Source organism: Ruditapes philippinarum, unplaced genomic scaffold (assembly GCF_026571515.1).
Source record: "Ruditapes philippinarum isolate M1 unplaced genomic scaffold, ASM2657151v2 ctg128_1_1_1_1, whole genome shotgun sequence".
NCBI classification, from domain to species: Eukaryota; Metazoa; Mollusca; class Bivalvia; order Venerida; family Veneridae; genus Ruditapes; species Ruditapes philippinarum.
In genome coordinates, this window is record NW_026861563.1 from 75,544 (window position 1) to 96,920 (window position 21,377).

General features: G+C 33.1%; 3 protein-coding genes across 5 annotated transcripts in view; 2 read left to right on the forward strand and 1 right to left on the reverse strand.

Moving 5' to 3' along the window:
- LOC132716134 (galectin-3-like) overlaps positions 1–21,377 on the forward strand; it is a 134,737-nt gene that overhangs the window by 72,088 nt on the left and 41,272 nt on the right. The window lies entirely within an intron of this gene.
- On the reverse strand, positions 1,113–10,753 carry LOC132716130 (uncharacterized). 3 transcript variants are annotated; one of them, XM_060699309.1, is made up of 3 exons: positions 10,736–10,753; positions 6,805–6,922; positions 1,113–3,461 (listed from the first exon to the last, which is right to left on the reverse strand). In XM_060699309.1, exons 2-3 carry the CDS (start codon positions 6,887–6,889, stop codon positions 1,873–1,875), a joined length of 1,674 nt encoding a protein of 557 aa, XP_060555292.1. In that variant the 5' UTR covers positions 6,890–6,922; positions 10,736–10,753; the 3' UTR covers positions 1,113–1,872. The 3 variants fall into 3 exon arrangements, with proteins under 3 accessions (XP_060555292.1, XP_060555293.1, XP_060555291.1); XM_060699310.1 differs by lacking the exon at positions 10,736–10,753 and having other exon boundaries at positions 1,113–3,458; positions 6,805–7,420; XM_060699308.1 differs by lacking the exon at positions 10,736–10,753 and having other exon boundaries at positions 6,805–7,410.
- The window catches only part of LOC132716132 (poly [ADP-ribose] polymerase 1-like), a 31,956-nt gene continuing 23,898 nt past the window's right edge, over positions 13,320–21,377 (forward strand). Inside the window, exons 1-6 of the mRNA XM_060699311.1 lie at positions 13,320–13,513; positions 14,161–14,181; positions 16,007–16,130; positions 19,840–19,964; positions 20,249–20,388; positions 21,204–21,275. Coding sequence (XP_060555294.1) covers positions 13,394–13,513; positions 14,161–14,181; positions 16,007–16,130; positions 19,840–19,964; positions 20,249–20,388; positions 21,204–21,275 — 602 coding nt within the window. The 5' untranslated portion in view covers positions 13,320–13,393. The remainder of the gene's footprint in view (positions 13,514–14,160; positions 14,182–16,006; positions 16,131–19,839; positions 19,965–20,248; positions 20,389–21,203; positions 21,276–21,377) is intronic.

A 21,377-nucleotide genomic window follows, 5' to 3' on the forward strand; every position in this document is an offset into this window, starting at 1 on the left:
GCTTTCACTTGTCTGCAGTACAGTTTCTATTTCGGTAACAATAAAGGAAGCATGTACGTAAATTTTAGACAAATAAACATTTCAAAATTAACTGTTTATGGGATTCAAATATACATTGTACATAACATATATGTAGCATTCATATTATTATAAAAATCTTATGCATTCACTTTTAAAGTCTTTATATTTGTAAAACATTGCATGCAGTATGTTTGATTAACTTATTATGTATTTTGATACACGTGTATACACAAATGTCATATTCTACATTGTATACAATGGTCATATTCTATACAAAAGGACAAACAAGGGTGTTTGAGAAATATATATGTACCCCCTTTGAAAACCAATTAGTTATGGTTCATATATATAGTTTTCTTATTTACAACCTTTTTATAGGGCCATCCATCTTCTACCCATTAGCAACCTTCACACTAAATTTAAGGATTGTAGGGGGCCAAATCACTTTCTAGTAATTGACCCGACAAGCTTGAAAGGTAAAGGTCACAGTATCTATTGACCAACTGACAACACTATCAACGGGGGTAATCTTATAATCATGACTAACCCATACACCAAAGCATAAGCCTGTAAAGCATTCCTATTAATTTTTGGTCTACGTTTGATGGTCAATGCCATAGTAGCCTTGACATTTGACTGACTCAACTCAAGCACCAAATTGTATAAATTTAATGAATGCCAAGAATGTATACATTCTCTACTTTTGGTTCAGAAAAAAAGTTTACGTTGTCAAGGTCACAGTAAACTTGGACAAAATAATCCAGTGGTCATTTTTTTTACTCATGACCAACCACCACACCTAATCTATGTATTATAGGAGACCAACTCGTTTTCTAGTGCCTTGACCTTTAATTTATACAGAATTCAATTTAGTATGTGTTGGACGCTATAAGCTTATAGACTCAGTCACAATTAAGTTCCTGACACAAACCATTACTACTAAGCAATGAATGTAAAGTTTCATGCTCAAGGCAATAACAACTTGCCCCTGATGGGGTTTAAACAAAGGCAGCCAGCATTGAGCAACCTTTATTAAAATAACTAGTCTGACGAATTAACCACTGGCAACAACAAGAAATAATTACAATGGAAACTTTCTATACTTTTAATATCACAAGTTACTGAGCATGCATTGTACATACAAACATATGAAGTCATATATACATGTACATTTATCTTCAAGGCACAATAATAAATCATGTGACACATCTCATCATGTCAAAACCATTTCTGTTATTTTATTCAAATTCCATTCAGAAATGACAGAATAATTAACCAGCCATGACCATCAGTGCACTTTTATATAAAATTTCTATTACAACATTTGATGCTCATTTTTTAGTGTGATCATGACCTTTTGAGCTAAAAATCTAATTCTTGAGCATGACACACAGACCTCATGTTAAACAAATCTCTGACAAGTCATTTTTAGGACATCCACAAATTACAGAATTATTGACCATACAAATACATCAATGCACTTTTATGACAAAATTACCTTTGGGGTCAGTCAGTAAAATGTTCTTAATGCTATTAAATAATGAAAAAGACAAAACAGGCAATAAATAGGGTATCGTTTTGAAATATGCTTAAGAAATAGGATATTTATTTTCAATCTGTATCATTTTAAATATAAAGATAGCATTCATCAAATTGTTAGTTTTAACATGTCATTTGTGATTTTTTTTTGTATTAATATAATAATGAATGCAATTCTGTGGAAGAGATAAACATGGAAGTCAAAAGAATAACACAAACTGCACTCATTCACTGTTAACACCAGTTTTAGAACACATCAATGACATCATAGCATAATTCCATTTCAATTTAGCGTTTGTAAACAGCCATTCATTAAAGTGAAATTCGTTTGCGCTTTGGTAATGGAGTAGCGTCTATAGGTGCTAGACTATGTTTTCGTTTTGCATTTTCTTCTTTACCAGTATCTCCACAGATCTCACTGTCAAGCACTTCTGTAGTTTCAGGCTGAAATTCTGTTGCATTTTTTTCTACGTGTGTATAGTCATACAATAGTCTTTCACTTGGCAAGCTTATAAATTTGGACTTTCTTAACAAATCATACAAACTTCCAGACTTACTTCTAAGCATAATACACCATTTGATAAGCATGGGATGCCATCTCATTTGACGCTTATCTTTCAATTTGCTATACTTGAGCTGTTCCTCCCAAAATAGCATCTTATATTTTTGTTCATCTTTCTCACATTCGTTCAAATTTTCATTTGTGCTAAATCCTTTAACAACATGAAAAAAGTCCCTATTTTCATTCTCTGGTGGAACCACCCCTTTGTTGTCAATTTCACTAGATACTTTTTTTCGAAGTACATTTAATTCCTTCTCTAAACTCAATGAATACTCCTTAAGCTGTTGCAACTTAAGAATTTTTTGATTCTCTGTCAACTTGCTGTTTGCAGTGCGGCAGTGAAGCCAGTCTATTTCAGTTGTTTTAACACCATCATTCTTTTGTTTTCTACCTAGCAAAGATCTTAAAGTTCCTCTGTAGACATTACAGTTTTTACACCGCGTTCCTTTAGTAAGTAGATGACAAGAAGTTGAGTATATAGAAGATTTTCCAGTATAGTTGTCTCTGTAGCCTTGTTTCTTTGGTGCATCATTTGCATCAAGATATGAACCATAAGGAATAAACTCCTGAAAACTAGGATCAGGATTTCCATTGCATGTCGTATATGATCCAACAATTTTCAGAATTCTTTCAAGAACTCTAAAAGTGTAACAAACTGAAGGTATAACTGTCCAAATTTCATGACTTGAGGGTAGTTTCTTTTCATGTACTTGAATTGAAATTGTAAAATCATGAGACACAGTAAATACTACTTTCAGTTTCACAATGTCTTCATCATAGAGACTGACAAATCTTATAAAATTGCTATGTCTATTACATATGAAACTGGTATTGTTTTTAGAATATTTTGCTTCCTCCTTCAATTTATCAAAAACACGTGCTGTTTCAGTTGCAATAAGAGCGTCAATGTCATCTTGTTCATAGTACTGATAAGGTTTATCAAGTATCAAAAAATATTCATCCGCCTTTAAATTGTCATTATCTACTTGTTTATCAGAAATGAATTCAAATGGATCTCCATTGAGATTTCCAAAACCTGAATCAAAACAACTTCTGAAGAAATCATCACTAGACTCTTCTTTAACTTCTGAAACATCAAAGTTATCATCACTTAGCTCTACTTTAACTTCTAAACTATCAAGGTTATCATCACTTGGTTCTTCATTAACTTTTGTAATATAAAAGTAATCAGCACTTGGCTCTTCTTTAACTTCTAAAATATCAAAGTAATCATCACTTGGTTCTTCTTTAACTTCTAAAATAACGAAGTTATCCACACTTGGCTCTACTTGAACTTTTAAAATATCAAAGTAATCATCATTTGGCTCTTCATTAACTTCTAAAATATAAAAATAAATGCTGTTAAATCAATATACCAAGTTATAATAAAAGAAAAAAAACTATGTAACTAGAACTAAACATGGCAAACTAGAAAATAATGCAGGCTTAGTTGCGTTCGTTGAGCGCCGCCTTTCCTTGTTGATCTTGTTTATCATATTTTAGTAAGACTGTTCATGCTAAAATCTTCAATGACAAAACACTGCTATTTACAAAAATTTTAATTACTGGAGAATTATTACAAATACAATAACAACAGCTGTTGTAAAGACAGCGTGTTAGACTATTCTCAGTGGTTGGTAGTACAATAATAGCCTGGATAAAGTAAGAACTAACAAACAGGAAGATTTTATTCACAAAAATACAAATAATGTAAATGACATACATTGTACACATGTAGTTATAAGTCTTGGATATTGACAAAAGAATTTTATTAAGTACACAAGGGCCTTATTTCATTCAAAATCCATTCCAGAATTATGGGCCTTGGAAATGTTGCAATCATAACTTTAACCAAAAAGTTTCTAAATTCACAAAGGGCTATAATTTAGTCAAAATCAATGTCATTGTTATGGACCTTGGTTAGTGACCCAAAGACTTGTATCAAATTTCATGTGAATACATTCAATAGTTATGATGACTGCACAAAAAAAAATGAACTAAGAATTTTCTAAGTTTAAAAAAAAGCCACAATTCAGTAAAATCAATGAGAGAGTTATAGGCCTTGAATAGTGACCTACAATTATGATCCTGCAAAAAATGTGTTAATTTTTAAAGTGAATGTCTTTAGCTATTTTGAAGAATAATGTAGCATGCAACACATTAAGCAAGAATTTTCAAAGTTTTTTCAAAGAAAACGTGTATTAAGTTTAAAGTGAATATCTTCAATAGTTTTGAAAAATTATTAGGGCTGGATCAATATACCAGTAAATTGGTATGTATTGACTTTCCGTTTTTCAAAACGGTACAGTTATCGGGTTTCAGTTGTACCGATACAAAGGGAGACAACCTCATAAATGTGTTACTTATAAACATGATGTCACTTTACATTAAAAATATTGTATTTAATAATAATGTCAGCTGGAAAGTCAAAAGTGTGGAATTTTCTCAAAAGTAAATGATAAGAAGGCCCTCTGCAATATTTGTAAGGCTGAATTGGCTAGTTAAGTTTAATACATAAAATCCCGCTATTCAATCTTTATTTCTAACACATTGGTAAAAAATACTTAAAGGTCTGCGTTAGTTTCTATTAGACCAAAAAATTACTACATGTGTAACTTGTGATTTATTCAAACACATATGTTTAATACATAAATCCTACATATTTATTGATTTTCCAAGATGTAGGTAGCTAAATAAATGTGACAGCGCGAAGACCTAGCTAATCACCAGTTTCCGGTACGTCACAGATTTAGCTGTGGGAAATTACGACACCAAATGAAGTCCACAACATCATTAGTGATATTTCTATATTATATTGTCATTTTACCCTTTTATATAGAAAAAAAAACTTGATTTGATAGAAAATTTTCAATGTTCCATTACTATCTCATATGCAAGAGTTACATGTATGCCAACAATGACACCAATGGCCAGATAAGTAGGATAGCACTACAGTACTTTTCATTGGATAGTCGAGCAAAACAGTATTTTATTTTCTGAATATTTCACTGAAACACAAACTGTGGACAAACATGATTGGTAATTTATATAGGTAAGCAGTTGAACTGAAAAATAGATTGAAGCTAATGAATTATAAATGAACTAGAAATGTGTCATCATGCCACGGATGCCCCCGCATGCAGCCAAAATTTCAGATGTTATAATATTTAGTTCCAAATTTGTTTGCACAAATTATTTTTTTCATTTGCAGTTCAAAGCCCTTAAAACTTTTCAATGTTAACACAAACCATTTTCATACAATGTTCAAAGCACTGAAATTATTCAGTCTTAACCTTTTGAAAATAGCATATTTCATATTTGTAGCCAAAATAATGGCTACATACATTTCCACAAAAGTATGAGTGCTGAAACTGAAAGTTCAAAATTTTTCCAACATTCAAGAAAGATAAGTTTGTCCAAAATCATTGAACCACGACCAAATTCAAACTTAAACTGCTTATTCCTAAGATGTATCTATATTATTTTCAAAGTGAAAGGGACATAACTCTGCCAAAAAGTCATCAAACCATGACCAAATTCCAACTTGACCTGCCCATTCCTTTGACATATCCATATGTCAAATTTGAGTTGAATATGTAACACTGTTGGGTAGATAATGAACAGAAACTGTAAATTTCATATTATTTTCAAAGTAAAAGGGGCATTACTCTGCCAAAGATCATTGAACCATGACCAAATTCGAACTTGGCCTGGGCATTCCAAAAACATATCCATATGTCTAATTTGAGTTGAATGTGTTGTAATGTTGGGGAGATAATAAACAGAAACTGAAAATGTCATATTATTTTCAAAGTGAAAGGGGCATAACTCTGCCAAAAATCATTGAACCAAGACCAAATTTGAACTTGACCTGCGCATTCCTTTGATGTATCCATATGTCAAGTTTGAGTTGAATGTGTTGTACCGTTGGGGAGATAATGAATGGAAACTGAAAATTTCATATTATTTTCAAAGTGAAAGGGGCATAACTCTGCCAAAAATCATCGAACCATGACCAAATTCGAACTTGACCTGTATTTTCTCAAGACATATCCATATGTCAAATTTGAGTTGAATGTGTAATACCGTTGGGGAGATAATGAACAGAAACTGAAAATTTCATATTATTTTCAAAGTAAAAGGGGCATAACTCTGCCAAAACTCATCGAACCATGACCAAATTCGAAATTAACCTGTACTTTCTCATAACATATCCATATGCCAAGTTTGAATTGAATGTGTAATACCGTTAGAGAGATTATTAATGAAGGGAAACTGAAAATTTCATATTATTTTTAAAGTAAAAGGGGCATAACTTTGCCAAAAAATCATGGAACCATGACCAAATTCGAACTTGACCTGTATTTTCTCATGACATATCCATATGTCAAATTTGAGTTGAATTTGTGCAACTGTTACTAAGATAATGAACGGAAACTGATGATGACAGAATGATGAAAGGACGGAATGATGAAACAGGGTAAACACTATAATTATGCCCCAGCCATTATATGGCGGGGGCATAAAAATAAACAGGACAACTGAAGCCTTCAGAAGTACAACAGTGTACCACTTATTTATCAGATATAATTCATATTACTATTGATCAAAGATGTGTGAAATGGCTATGCTACTCCTCTAAAACTAAAGATTTTTAAATGAACATATTGAACAAATCACACCTTGTGGTTTTTCTTGTGCTTTTCTAACCCTTTTCTTATGGTATCCCTTTCTTCGCTCAAGTTTTCCTCTCTTGCCAAAAGGCATTCTAAATACCAGATGTCAATAATAAAGCTTGATCTGAAATGAAAGTAAAATAATCATTTCAATGCCACAAGACATGTCTTCAATGGTAAATGTTGGCTACAAAAATAAACATGAATGCCATCCAAGATAGCACACCAAACGTTAGTCAGACCCCAGCTAGAATATGGTACAAAGCATGGTCTCCCCACACAAAAATACAAATTGATCAAATTGAAAATGTCCAAAGAAGAGCAGCCTGCTGGATCAAGTTAGATTATGCCTTATCAGAGCTCTAGCAGTACCAAAATGTTAGGGAGAAGTGACTTGTTCCTCAGCTCCTATCAAGGAGAAGTTTGAAGACATAAGGAAAAGTGAAAAGGTGCTAGGCACATTGATTTGATCTATAAAAAGATGTTTTATCTATTTATCAAGTAATATTAATATTTAAATTATACACATGTATAACAAATGACAGATTTACATAACAGTAATACAAATGCAGATTTTTTGTATTTAATACAAATGCAGATTTTTTTGTATTTGATACAAATGCATTTTTTTTGTTTTGTAATTATATCTTTTTTTATGAAATAAGTATTATATTGCATGATGAATTACTTTAGATATAAGGCCAAAAGTAAAAGATGAACATCAGATGGTCTGTCTTTTCAATCAAATAAAACCAAGAATTATTTTCCATTTCTTTAAATTCTGTAAATGTTTTTTTTGTTTTTATTTTATTATTATATTATTATTTTTCTATAAACAGACAAGCCACACAAACACGAACATTCAGTAATAATTTGTTGCATATGTTTCGGCTATATGCCTTCATCAGTGCAAAACATAATAAAACTAGAACTATCACTAAATGTGATTAAAACCCCCGCAAGACTGCTTCAGAATGAGGATGTTACTAGTAATAGAATACCTTGTAAAGAATTGAAATAGAGTTATGGTTCTGGGCAATTAAAGATGGTTGTGGTTCTTGTATGTTGCATTTCCTTTCAATGTGGTTGTCCATTGATGAAGTTTAATTGGATTACTCTGTAATAAGTCCAGAAAGACAAGGAAAAGGAACAATGGACAATAACTTTATAAATACTGAAGATTGAGTTATGGTTATTGTGCACTGCACTTCCTCTCATTGCGCTTGACCATTGTATGAAGTTGTATTGAATTCCAACTACTAGTTTTCAAGTTATGCACTGACTGGACATAAAAAGTAACAAAGGCAATAACTGTAATTAGTCCAAATAGAGTTATTGTTCTTGTGCACTGCACTTAATCTCACTGCCCTTGACCATTGTATAAAGTTTCATTGAATTCCAACCATTAATTTTCAAGTTATGCACTGGACAATAAAAAGTAACAAAGGGCAAAAAAAATTAGTCAAAAAAGAGTTACGGTTTCTGTGCACTGCACTTCCTCTCAATATACTTGACCATTGTATGAAATAGTTTTGAATTCCAACTAGTAGTTTTCAAGTTTATGCTCTGGACAAGAAAAAAGCAATGGAAAAGTAACAAAGGGCAATAACACTATAATTACTCTGGACAGAGTTATAGTTCTTGTGCTTGACCATTGTATGAAGTTGTTTTGAATTCCAACCAGTAGTTATCAAGTTATGCTCCGGACAAGGAAAAGTAACAAAGGGCAGTAACTCTGTAATTAGTCAAAATGGAGTTATAATTCTTGTGCACTGCATTTCCTCTTAATGTGCTTGACAACTGCATGAAGTTGTATTGAATTCTAACAAGTAGTTTTCAAGTTATGCTCTGGACAAGGAAAAGTAACAAAGGGCAATAACTCTGTAATAAGCCAAAATGGAGTTATGGTTCTTGTGCACTGCACTTCCTCTCAATGTGCTTGACCATTGTATGAAGTTATATTGAATTCCAACCATTAGTCTTCAAGTTATGCTCCGGACAAAAAAAGCAATGGAAAAGTAACAAAGGGCAATAACTCTGTAATTAGTCAAGATGGAGTTATGGTTCTTGTACATGGCACTTCCCCTTATTGTGCTTGACCATTGTATGAAGTTGTTTTGAATTCCAACCAGTAGTTTTCAAGTTATGCTCCGGACAAGGAAAAGTAACAAAGGGCAGTAACTCTGTAATTAGTCAAAATGGAGTTATGGTTCTTGTGCACTGCACTTCCTCTCAATGTGCTTGACCATTGTATGAAGTTATATTGAATTCCCACCATTTATCTTCAAGTTGTAGTCCGGACAAAAGAAAGCAATGGAAAAATAACAAAGGGCAATAACTCTGTAATTACTTTAGATAGAGTTATGGTTCTTGTGCACTGCACTTCCCCTTATTGTGCTTGACAATTGTATGAAGTTGTTTAGAGTTTCAACCAGTACTTTTCAAGTTATGCTCCGGACAAGGAAAAGTAACAAAGGGCAATAACTCTGTAATTAGTCAAGATGGAGTAATGGTTCTTGTGCACTGCACTTCCTCTCAATGTGCTTGACCATTGTATGAAGTTATATTGAATTCCAACCATTAGTCTTCAAGTTATGCTCCGGACAAGGAAAATGCAAAGGACCGCTGGACCGACCGACCACCGGGTGACTCCTATATACCCCCCCCCAAACTTCGTTTTTGGGGGTATAATAACTGGAAGCGACGTCATAATGGAACACGCGAAAAAAGTTATGGTGTTTAGCGACAAAAATATGACAGCATGTAGAAACAAATATTTATGTTATAAATAAAGCTGGTACATGAATCAAAATGGATCAATAGTGATACAGAGGTCTATCAGACAGTCTTTTTTTTTGTTTTTTGGGTTTTTTTTCTATAGAATTTATTAATGCTGTTGAGAAAAGTACACAAAGCAATACAAAAAAGCGAAACACGATTATCACATTCTCATCTTTGCATTAATACGGGTCTAATGTCAATTTAATGAAATACTGACACGTTAATTGTTATATGCTGCTATCAACAAACACAAAAGCGCCATCGACTTTAACTACAATGCCACCTATCGAAATGTATAAAGTATTGTCGGAAATTTACTTGTGCTCATGTTGTCACTATAGAGCAGTAAACTAACACATTATTGACGTTGCCTGTCATCGCCAAATATGCTAAGACGATCCAGTTGTAACTAATAAAACGCTGATAAATTAAAAACGTTGCAGGTGTCCATCAAATCTGCGAAATAAATATTGCGATGTATTTTAATCTAGCGAAAGAGATGGACTGACATACCATTACAAAAGCTATTGGAGTCAACCCACGAGGGGTTTGAGTAGGAAGGTAGGTCTGACTCTACATAAATTTGAAAAAAGCTATCCGAAAACTTGGCACTTGTCTCCAGCTAATTCCGCAAATTGGACCGATATTGCAAATGTTAACTGATGTTCACATCATTTCTCAATTCCTGTTCGTTTTAATCAATAGCAATCTTGAACTGTCTCTTCCTGCGAAGGTAATAGCATAGTTTACCGTCCATGAGCTTATTGTTCCAGTCTTCGACAATTCACGGTCCACAAACAACTGCAAGGACTGCTAAGGCCATCATTGCCATAAGCTCATTAAAGATACCCATCTCGATTGCACAAAAGTCCGTTCTAAAAATGAATTTCTCAATTTTTTAGTTTGAGCGCGATCGAGTTGTACTAGAGCCATTTTTATCGGCACGTTCGGTGGTATTTAAAATAAAAAAATATTCAAGTTTGCTGACGAGCTCTCCGAAAACGCATCTAGCCGAAATAACGTACACAACACAATGTTGCCTAACTATCTGATTTGACATTTGATTAAGACATTCAGTCTCTGATATGCTGCGATCACGCATATTATTTTGGGAAATACGTAAATTATGATGTTATCTAATTAAAACGTCACCTACATCAAAATAATGAGATCTTTTGCAATCGTTGCAAAGGATGGCACCCTAAAAAATTCTAGTCATTCGTACCAAAGACATCCACCCCATCAAAAGCCCTTTACACATCGGCCCAAATTAACTATAAAGTTCTATCATAAAGTTGCCTACCGAACTCTAAATAAGTGGATAGTGTCATAATACAATATACAAAACATGAAAGACAAACAAACTATATAACTAATGAAAAAAAACATGTAAACAAGAGTGAATCCTCGGAAGCAATAACACAACAAACATTACATAAGAAGCAGACCTGTTTGATGATACATAGGAAATGATAAGTGCAACATCACCCACACCCCCTAATGGCTTTAACAGAAGTTTATGTAAAAAGTTGGATTGAAATACATTTTTACATCATCTGCAAACTATCATCATTAATACCATTTAGAAAAAAGTGCCATTACATGTCTTATTACAATGAGGAATTGAAAAAAATTAACGTATTTGATCTAGTGTTGTAACTGTGTATATCGGTCATCCGAACAAAGTTTGTTTTCATATAAGTTGGACACTTATAAATTATAAAAAGCTTATGCATATAATTAAGTTTTAGTTGTTTTACTCCATTTTCAATATTTAACATGTTAACATCTGTAAAATCAGAAGGAGTTAAACTAGTTTTTGGATGGTAATCTTTTATAAACCTTATGACTTTGTTTTGAGCTACTTGCAGTTTCCTTTTCAGACTTTTATTTAAACTTTCGTATCAAGACGAACAAGAATAGTCAAAATGACATTGGATTAAAGCAGAACAAAGCAGCTAATTTCTACAGTTAAAAGATATACACTTAATGTTTCTGTACAAAAATTTAAGCTTAATGTTTACTTTAGATATAGTTCTATTAACAATTTCTTCTGCAGACAGAACATTTTCAATTTTCAAACCAAGATATTTGACTGTCTTAGTTGATATTCAATAGTGTGGCCATTACAAATAATATTGAACTTATTAATCTTCTTAAGTTTTTTCTTTGGACCAAAAATCATACATTCAGTTTTTCCTAAGTGGAGAGACAGTTTATTATCAACCAGCCAATCTGAACAAGATTCTAGAGCTTTACCTAATTTTTGTGAAATGAAATCAGAATCATGATGAGAAAAAAAGTATATAGTGCTGTCATCAGCATATAAAATGAGCTTACACTCAGAATCGATACTGGTGATCATATCATTTACATAGCATAAAAAGAGCAACGGACCTAAAATACTTCCCTGAGGAACACCACAATTTACTATTGATGGAGATGAAGAAACCTCTCAAATATGTACTAATTGTTTTCTGTTATTAAGATAAGATCTAAACCAGTCTGTATCGGTAATTCCCATAAGGTGAAGTTTTCCACAAAGAATATTATGATCAACAGTATCGAATGCCTTTTGCAAATCGATCATTATCATTCCAGTAAATAAGCTATTGGAGTTATTCAGTCTGATATGATCTAACAAATGTATGAGACAAGTATCATGCAGTTGAATGTGAACTTCTGAAACCAGATTGGTGTTCATACAATAAATTATTTTTAACAAGATATGATTCTAATTGATTTTATACAGTTCTTTCTAAAATCTTAGAGATAATACTTAATATACTAACAGACTCTATAATTGCCCACTTCAAGTGTACTATTTTCTTATATAATGGTTTCACCCTGGCAAGTTTTAAATCATCCGGGACAAAGTTTTCTCTGATAGACATGTTTATTATGAAAGCAATAGGCATGTTTATTATGAAAGCAACAGGTAATTTAAGAAAGCTACATGTAGCTCCATCTTTTAAAAATCTTGCAGGTATTCCATCCAGACCTGTACTTTTACAAACATTTAAACTACAAAGTTCTTTAAATACAAAATTTTCAGACACAGTTTTTCAAAAGAATGTTTAGAATTGATGTAAAACTGTTTAATAATAGTGGAATCAACAGTAAATAAATTCTTGCCAGTTGGCAGTTTTCTACAAGTTTGGCTGCAACATATGGAGCTAAATAAATGTTTATATATCTGTGGCTGCAACAGTTGTAAAAAAATCGTTAAAATGATTTGCAACAGAGACTGACTCGTGTGAATTTTCACCGTTAATATTTAAAACATTTTTTGTATCTGATTTTTGTATCCAAGGGATTTAAAATTCTGCCAAATCTTTTTGGAATAAAATTTGTTTTCTTCAATTTTATTAGAAAAATATTCAGATTTAGCTTTTCTGATTTGTTTTTATATATAATTTCTGATTTCACTAGAAGTTTTAAAATCTTCATTGCATCCATTTTTTCTCAAATTTATTTAGGTATGAATCTCTTTGTTTAATCATTCAAAAATTCGAAGAACAAATCCAATGTCAAAGTGTAATTGATTTTTCTAACAGGACGACATGGTGAACGTCGCATTTCATCGACAAGCACTGCTTGCTGACAGGTAGTGCGCTGCATTTCATTTCAATTGAAGCTGATTCTACTCAAATAGTATTAGATTCCATTTGAAAAATATTGTGCGAATTTAGCGAAGATTCGCCATGACGTAATGAAAATCAATAGTGTTATCAGACCTTAGTTAATATCAAAATTCCCGCCATAATTTTCCACGGTCAGCAAAAAACTGTTTACATACCAACATTGTTAGAAAATGGGTGATCATCACGATCTTGGATACAAAGCGGAGTACGCTAAAAGTAGTCGAGCATCTTGTAAGGGATGTAAGGGAAATATAACACAGGATTCTCTAAGGCTTGCCATTATGGTTCAGGTAAGCGAAAGTAACTTGATTTCGCGACCCCCTCGATTACGTGGTATATCAAAACACGACTTTTCAGTATTTCCAAAAGTGTCATCAAAGATCCATGAAGAATTAACTATTATCATAATATAAACATGCTCTCAGTAAGACCAATAAATGAATAAGTTAGTTTTCAAACTAGCTATATTTAATTCAACATGTGCAGTAGTACTCGGATGGACTATATTGTACAGCATGCGAATCTTGTCTATTATGACATATTTGACAGTTTGATTGTTAAGAAAAAGTCTCTAGAAATTATAATTGAGAAACATAAAAGTATTGTGTATGACTACTTTGCTACATGGTAACCATCACATTAAACATCGAAACCTGGTGCCCACGGCACAATCCGGGGACACATTTTTAGCCCACCGTCATTATGGAGCACAAAATTCACAATCACACCTCGGCGATGTCTGCACACGATACAGACAACACATACGAAGTAAGTAAAAAACTTTAGAATAGATCTGAACTTCACTTCATATCATTAATATTGTAAAACCCAGGACAAAAGCAAACCTAGTATATGTTTTCTTTCTGATCATGTCTTCATCATTGATAATTCAAAATCTCTGTAAAATATTTAATTAACTGTTGAATTTCTATTTCAGTCCCCAATGTTTGATGGAAAAGTAAGTTGTTTTTATTTTATCTTTCTTTTGTCGTATACATGTCAATTATCTGACCAATTTGATTAAATATCATGTGTAAATTTCCCAAAATGGAAAACTTAACACCTCTTTCCAATTTCTGCACCAAAAAAGGCCATGAAATAAATTTTATTTGCCAAAAGTAGGAAACCTATCTATCTATATCTTCTGAATCCGTTAATGTAAAACGGATGTAGGCATGTCTGGGCGTCAAAAATCAAGAAAGTTAAAAAGGGTTGTTTAAAAGTGAATAAAAGAATATTAAAATTGTTTAAAAAAGGGGCTTGAAAACTAGTGTGAGACATGTTCGATGCAAGCTATGCTCTGGGGTAGGGAGTAGTGCAACTGCAGGGGGTAGGCGGTTCTTACTTCTAGTAGTATACCGTCCTAGGAAAGAACGAGAATTTATAATACTAAGTCTGAAGTTGCTGTGAATAACCTATAACATAAGGGATGGCCATGACGTAATGTTTGGGGGAGGGGTGTCAAATATTCTTCTATGGGGATAGCAACCAGGCCATGGTGAATCTTATAGAAAAGGGATAACCTAGCATAGATATGTCTGAGTTTCAGTTTTCGAAGCATAAGGTCATTTATATAGGCAAGCAACAGGAGGGCTCCTAGAACAGAGCCTTGGGGGACACCTGAGGATACTGGGATGGGGTTAGAGCAGCTGCCAATTAGCACAACAGACTCGAAATAAGACACACCAATCTAAACTTATAAAGTATATCTAACATAAAAGTTCCCCCTTTATTTTTACATATTTCCTCTATGGCCTCTGTCCCAGGCCTGTTGATGTAACAGGCGTTGTGTTTTTGCTTATTCTTTAATAGCCAATATATAGTCATATATCCATTGAAAAAGTTAATTATTTTCCCAATCCACTGGAAAAATTCCCAATTGAAGTTACAAAATGAAAAAAATTGAGTAAAATTCCCAATTCCATGGGTATGGGTCATGTTCCCAAACACCTGGAAAAAAAACAGCAGTATTAGGGCTGTCATGCCATGCAGTATATTCTGATTAATCTATTAAGGTATTTATAAAAGGAAAGCTAAGAATTCTAGACAGTCAGCTTTATTGCTTCCTTGTTATTACTGTAGATTTTAACTTTTTTTTATTACTGTAATGCCTCATACGACTGTAGAAAATGTAAAAGGTGTCAAAACTAACATAATGATAGTTTAACAGAGAGCTGTTTGTATCTGAGAGGGTAAGATCTTGCACATCTATAGGTCTTCGTTATGACGTAAATATTTACTGTCAGAAATCAATTTAAGCTTAAAGATCCTGTAACACAATTTTTTTATGGTTTTATATCATAAATGTGATGCTCAAATTAAGATCTATCAATTTTCCAAAAAGCATTATTTATAAAGATATTACCGAATTTAACATTTCATGTAAATAAAGGGAGGTATTAAAAATAAATCTTCTATAAAGTATTAAGTCAAATTTTTCAATAAGAAAAGAATGCATATATTTTAATGATTACATATAATATGTACAAATATTTGCAATACATATTTTACATATTCTTCGATGTTTGAAAACTGTTTTATAAGTATAATTATATACATATATATAATTTCACTTAAGTGTGGTATACAACCTCAATTACAACATACAGGATTTTTAAGAGGAAGTGGTGCTAGCAATTTGCAGCATGCTTGTAATTTTTGCCTTTTATTTATCTCTGACAATATATGTTACTCATATTCAGATGTCTACTGCTGTGAATAGTTATAATTGTTTTTTTTTTTTGTTCATTTGAATTTGATGATACACCTCTTATCTTTTAAAGATCCCTAACTGGTTTCACTATGCATGTTTCTGGAAAAGGGCCAGAAAGGTAACAACTGAAGACATATATGGTTTTGACAGCCTAAGATGGGAAGACCAGCAAAAGATTAAAGAAAAAGTTGCAGGTATTAGTTTTATACAAATTTGTTTTAGTTTCATTTTGTTGGAACCTATAAGCTTTTCAACACAATAAGATTCCTGGAACTAGCAAGTACTAAGCTTAAGTGTAAAGTTTCTTGCTCATGGAAACAACAGCTTGCCCCTGATGTGGTTTGAACTCACACTGCCAGCAGTCCTTGGATTACTAGGCGGACATATTAACTATTCAACCATGCCACCACTTACAGGTATTGAATGCTATGACCTCTTCTATTTTCTTAAATGTGCATATCTGCCTTAAAGTTTGAATAGATTTTCTTTTACATGTTAGTAAATATAGAATAAATCAATAATTATTATGACCCACCAATAAATTTGAATTAGGAAAATTAAATGGCATTGTCTGTCCATCCATGAAACCTAGTAGGAATTAATGTATTTACACTCAAGATCCACCTAGAATTTTTTGAGTTGTGGTCGTTTACTATAAAAGGGGCACAAAATTGGTTCAAATGTTTACATTGTATCTCAACAAAGTGACAGGGCTCTCGTAAGCATTTTGAGACTGAGGTAAGGGTCCATGCACGCGGGGAATTTTACATTATTTTCAAATATTTTTCATTCAAGAGAGAATTTCAACGGAAGAAAATATATCAAAAACAAACGAAAACAAGATTCAGTTAACAAATTTATGAACATAAACAATAAGCTGCTGTCATGAAATATTTTAGTTATTTCCTATGAAATTGATGATAGACAATTTTGTGTCTGCTCTATAAATGCTATTCCTTTGGAAGGATTTTCTTCAAACTTGGCTCAAATGTTCACCTCAACATGGTGATGTGCAGAATTCATGATGCTGCTGTGCTGGCTCAAAGTCATTCTTTGTGTCTGCAGTATAAAATTTAAAATTTCTTTAAACTAAGATCAAATGTGGACCAACATATAATCCTGTGTCATAGAAATTGTGCTATTCCTCATTCCTGTGGCAGCTCTAAACGGTGGCAGGTCTAAACGTTTTGAAATTTAGAATCTCTTAGAAGATTTAGATGCTACAGCAGCATCTGTGACGTGGTGGCATATAGCAGTTGATGCATGTGTGCATTATTTACCTGATTTTGTTTAACTTGAAAAATCTTCTCAGAGTCATATGTCTTATTTCTACCTAACTTGAAAGTATTCTTGACAGAGATTCTTTTTCATAGTTAGGGGAATGGGCACTTTTCTTAAATATTGGCGAAAATAATCTAGTTAGGGGATTGGGCACTTTTCTTAAATATTGGCAAAAATACTCTAGTTAGGGGATTGGGCACTTTTCTTAAATATTGGCGAAAATACTCTAGTTAGGGGAATGGACACTTTTCTTAAATATTGGCGAAAATACTCTAGTTAGGGGAATGGGTACTTTTCTTAAATATTGGCGAAAATAATTAGTTAGGGGAATGGGCACTTTTCTTAAATATTGGCGAAAATAATTAGTTAGGGGATTGGGCACTTTTCTTAAATATTGGCGAAAATACTCTAGTTAGGGGAATGGACACTTTTCTTAAATATTGGCGAAAATACTCTAGTTAGGGGAATGGGTACTTTTCTTAAATATTGGCAAAAATAATTAGTTAGGGGAATGGGCACTTTTCTTGAATATTGGCAAAAATACAGAGTATTTGCCAAAAGGGAAGAAAAAACTAGATATTAATTGAATTTTTAGGCTAAATTGCTTGATTTTAAAGACTCTTCCTCAGGGAAAGTAGCTCTGAAGCTGTCCCTGCTATAGAAGGAGGGAAACGCCCTGCCTTGGATGAAGGACTTCAAAAGTTGTTCAAAGATTAAGAATTTGATTCCATGCAGAATTCTGGTTGCTAAAAGAAATAATAAGTTTAAGTAATAGTTAGCCACTAATATGAAATATTTTTTACCAATTTAAAGCAGTGACCAACAGTACTGTAGGTGTTAAAAACTGTATTTTTTCTTAGTTACATCTAACTTAAACTGGCTTCATTGTTGACCTTTTTTCTGACACACACACTGAAGAAAATTTACCTGTCGAAAACATTATGGGAAATAGAATTTTTATGCCCCCGCCATGTAATGGCCGGGGCATATAGTGTTACCCTGTTCCGTCATTCCGTCCTTCCGTCCTTCCGTCCTTCCATCCTTCCGTCCTTCCGTCCTTCCGTCATTCTGTCATTCCGTCATCATCAGTTTCCGTTCATTATCTTAAGAACGGTTGGGCACATTCAACTCAAATTTAACATATGGTTATGTCATGAGAAAATACAGGTCAAGTTCGAATTTGGTCATGGTTCGATGATTTTTGGCAGAGTTATGCCCTTTTACTTTGAAAATAATATGAAATTTCAGTTTCCGTTCATTATCTCAAGAACGGTTGGACACATTCAACTCAAACTTGACATATGGATATGTTATGAGAAAATACAGGTCAAGTTCGAATTTGGTTATGGTTCGATGATTTTTGGCAGAGTTATGCCCTTTTACTTTGAAAATAATATGAAATTTTCAGTTTCTGTTCATTATCTCACCCAACAGTACAACACAATCAACTCAAACTTGACATATGGATATGTCATGAGAAATACAGGTCAAGTTTGAATTGGTCATGGTTCGATGATTTTTGGCAGAGTTATGCCCCTTTCACTTTGAAAATAATATTAAATTTTCAGTTTCCGTTCATTATCTCCCTCAAGGTACAACACATTCAACTCAAACGTGACATATTGATGCGTCAAAGGAATGCGCAGGTCAAGTTCAAATTTGGTCGTGGTTCGATGATTTTTGGCAGAGTTATGCCCTTTTACTTTGAAAATAATATGAAATTTTCAGTTTCCGTTCATTATCTCCCTCAAAGTACAACACATTCAACTCAAACGTGACATATGGATGCGTCAATGGAATGCGCAGGTCAAATTCAAATTTGTCATGGTTCAATGATTTTTGGCAGAGTTATGCCCCTTTCACTTTGAAAGTATAATATGAATTTTCAGTTTCTGTTTATTATCTCCCCAATGGTACAACACATTCAACTCAAATTTGACATATGGATATTTTTTTGGAAATGCCCAGGTCAAGTTCATATTTGGTCATGGTTCAATGATTTTGGCAGAGTAATGCCCCTTTCACTTTGAAAATAATATGAAATTTACAGTTTTCTGTTCATTATCTACCTAACAGTGTTACATATTCAATTTTAATTTGACATATGGATATGTCAAAGGAATGGGCAGGTCAAGTTGGAATTTGGTCATGGTTTGATGGTTTTTTGGCAGAGTTATGTCCCTTTCACTTTGAAAATAATATAGATACATCTTAGGAATAAGCAGTTTAAGTTTGAATTTGGTCATGGTTCAATGATTTTAGACAAACTTATCTTTCCTGAATGTTTGGAAAAATTTTGAACTTTCAGTTTCAGCACTCATTCTTTGGCCATTATTTGGCTACAAATATGCAATATGCTTTTTCTAAAGGTTAAGACTAAATAATTTCAGTGCCTTGAACGTTGTATGGAAATGGTTTGTGTTAACATTGAAAAGTTTTAAGGGCTTTGAACTTAAAATGAAAAAAAAAAATTAATGCACCATCTGAAATTTTGGCTGCATGCGGGGGCATCCGTGGCATGATGACACATTTCTAGTTTTTAATGCTGCCTTCATATTGGAAAAAAGTAAATGAAAGCTTGTTTTTTTATACATAATACATATAAATGGTATTGTACATCAGGGTCAGGAGGAGGTGATGGGGACGCTGGGGAAGGTTCATCATCTTCAGCCAGTCAAGACTTTAATACTGATTATGCAAAATCTAGCCAGTCTGTATGCAGGGGATGTGAGGATAAAATTAAAAAGGTATGATATTGGTTTATTTATAATTTTAAAGATTGAAAGGAGCCTGAATGCCTCAGAAGTTGTACTGACTGCCAAACTACTAGTCTGTCTCTTTCAGATTGTATATAATACTGCTAAGATAAGAAATCTGAAAGTGTGATTCTATGAAAGAAAGAAAGACAATTGTCTAGATGAGAGTTGATTCTCCTTGATGATTTTCATAATAATAAAACTAGGTGATACTAAATGATATGTTACTGCATAGAGTAATAGTTCAAAATTTGTATATGTATATTATTATATAGGGTGAACTTCGCATTTCAAGAAAAGATTATGAAAGTGTGCGAGCCAAGATGTATGGACCCTGTGACCTTTGGCACCATGTTGACTGTTTTATAGAGAAAAGAGATGAATTAGACTTTGGGACTGACATGAATCCTGATAAGTAAGTTAACTCCATATCCAAATAATATGGGTGTAAATTTTCTTGCGTCAACCCTCAGACTGAAGCAAATAGAAACAGTAATGTCAGCCCAATAAGTTCATTAGGGTGTGCATTGGATTTTAAACCCAGGGGTTGCTGGTATGATTTTGGCGTAGTTGAAATTTTTCTTATTGACAGGTGATTACTGGTTAGTCATCTAGAAAAGCTTGCTAGGTGAAGTGACCAAAAATGTGTTGAAATCTGCAAAAAAATCAGTCAAAAAAAAAAATGATAGTATTTTTTTTTATTTATTTTTTTGCATAAAATAGAGGTCAAATATAAGTTTTTTTACGAATTGACAAAAATCATTTAATGTTGAAAATTAGCTTTTCCCAAAATGTAGTTTATGTGAACCTTTAGTATTAAAATTTTCCAGTTTTAAAGTCATGGATTGTTGAGAAATGTGGAACCGGGGCATCCGTGGCCGAGTGGTTAAGGTAGTTGACTTCAAACCACTTGTCCCTCACCGCTGTGGGTTCGAATCCTGACAGGGACTTTGGATTCTTTCATGTGAGGAAGCTATCCAGCTAGCTGACGGAACGTCGGTGGTTCTACTCAGGTGCCCTTCGTGCCTGAAATAATACACGGAAGGGCACCTGAGGTCTTCCTCCACCAGTAAAGCTGGAACGTCGCGATATGACCTATACTGTGTCAATGTGCCCTAATACCCAAAACAAACAAACATTTTATGATTGTTTGTAGTTACCTAATATAGCTCTGTTACAAAGTAACCTGTTATAAGGTATTTTAATATAGAATATGTATCCCTATTACAGAATAAAGGGCTTTTCAAACTTGAAGAAAGAAGACCAAGAATTGCTGATAGAAAAACTAGGGAAAGGAAGCAGGTAGGAAAGAATTAGTTAAAGTTACATTAAATAAATATGTAAAAATATTTTGCCGTCGGCCTCAAAATCAAACATTCTATAGTTTCATTAACCTGTTTAATA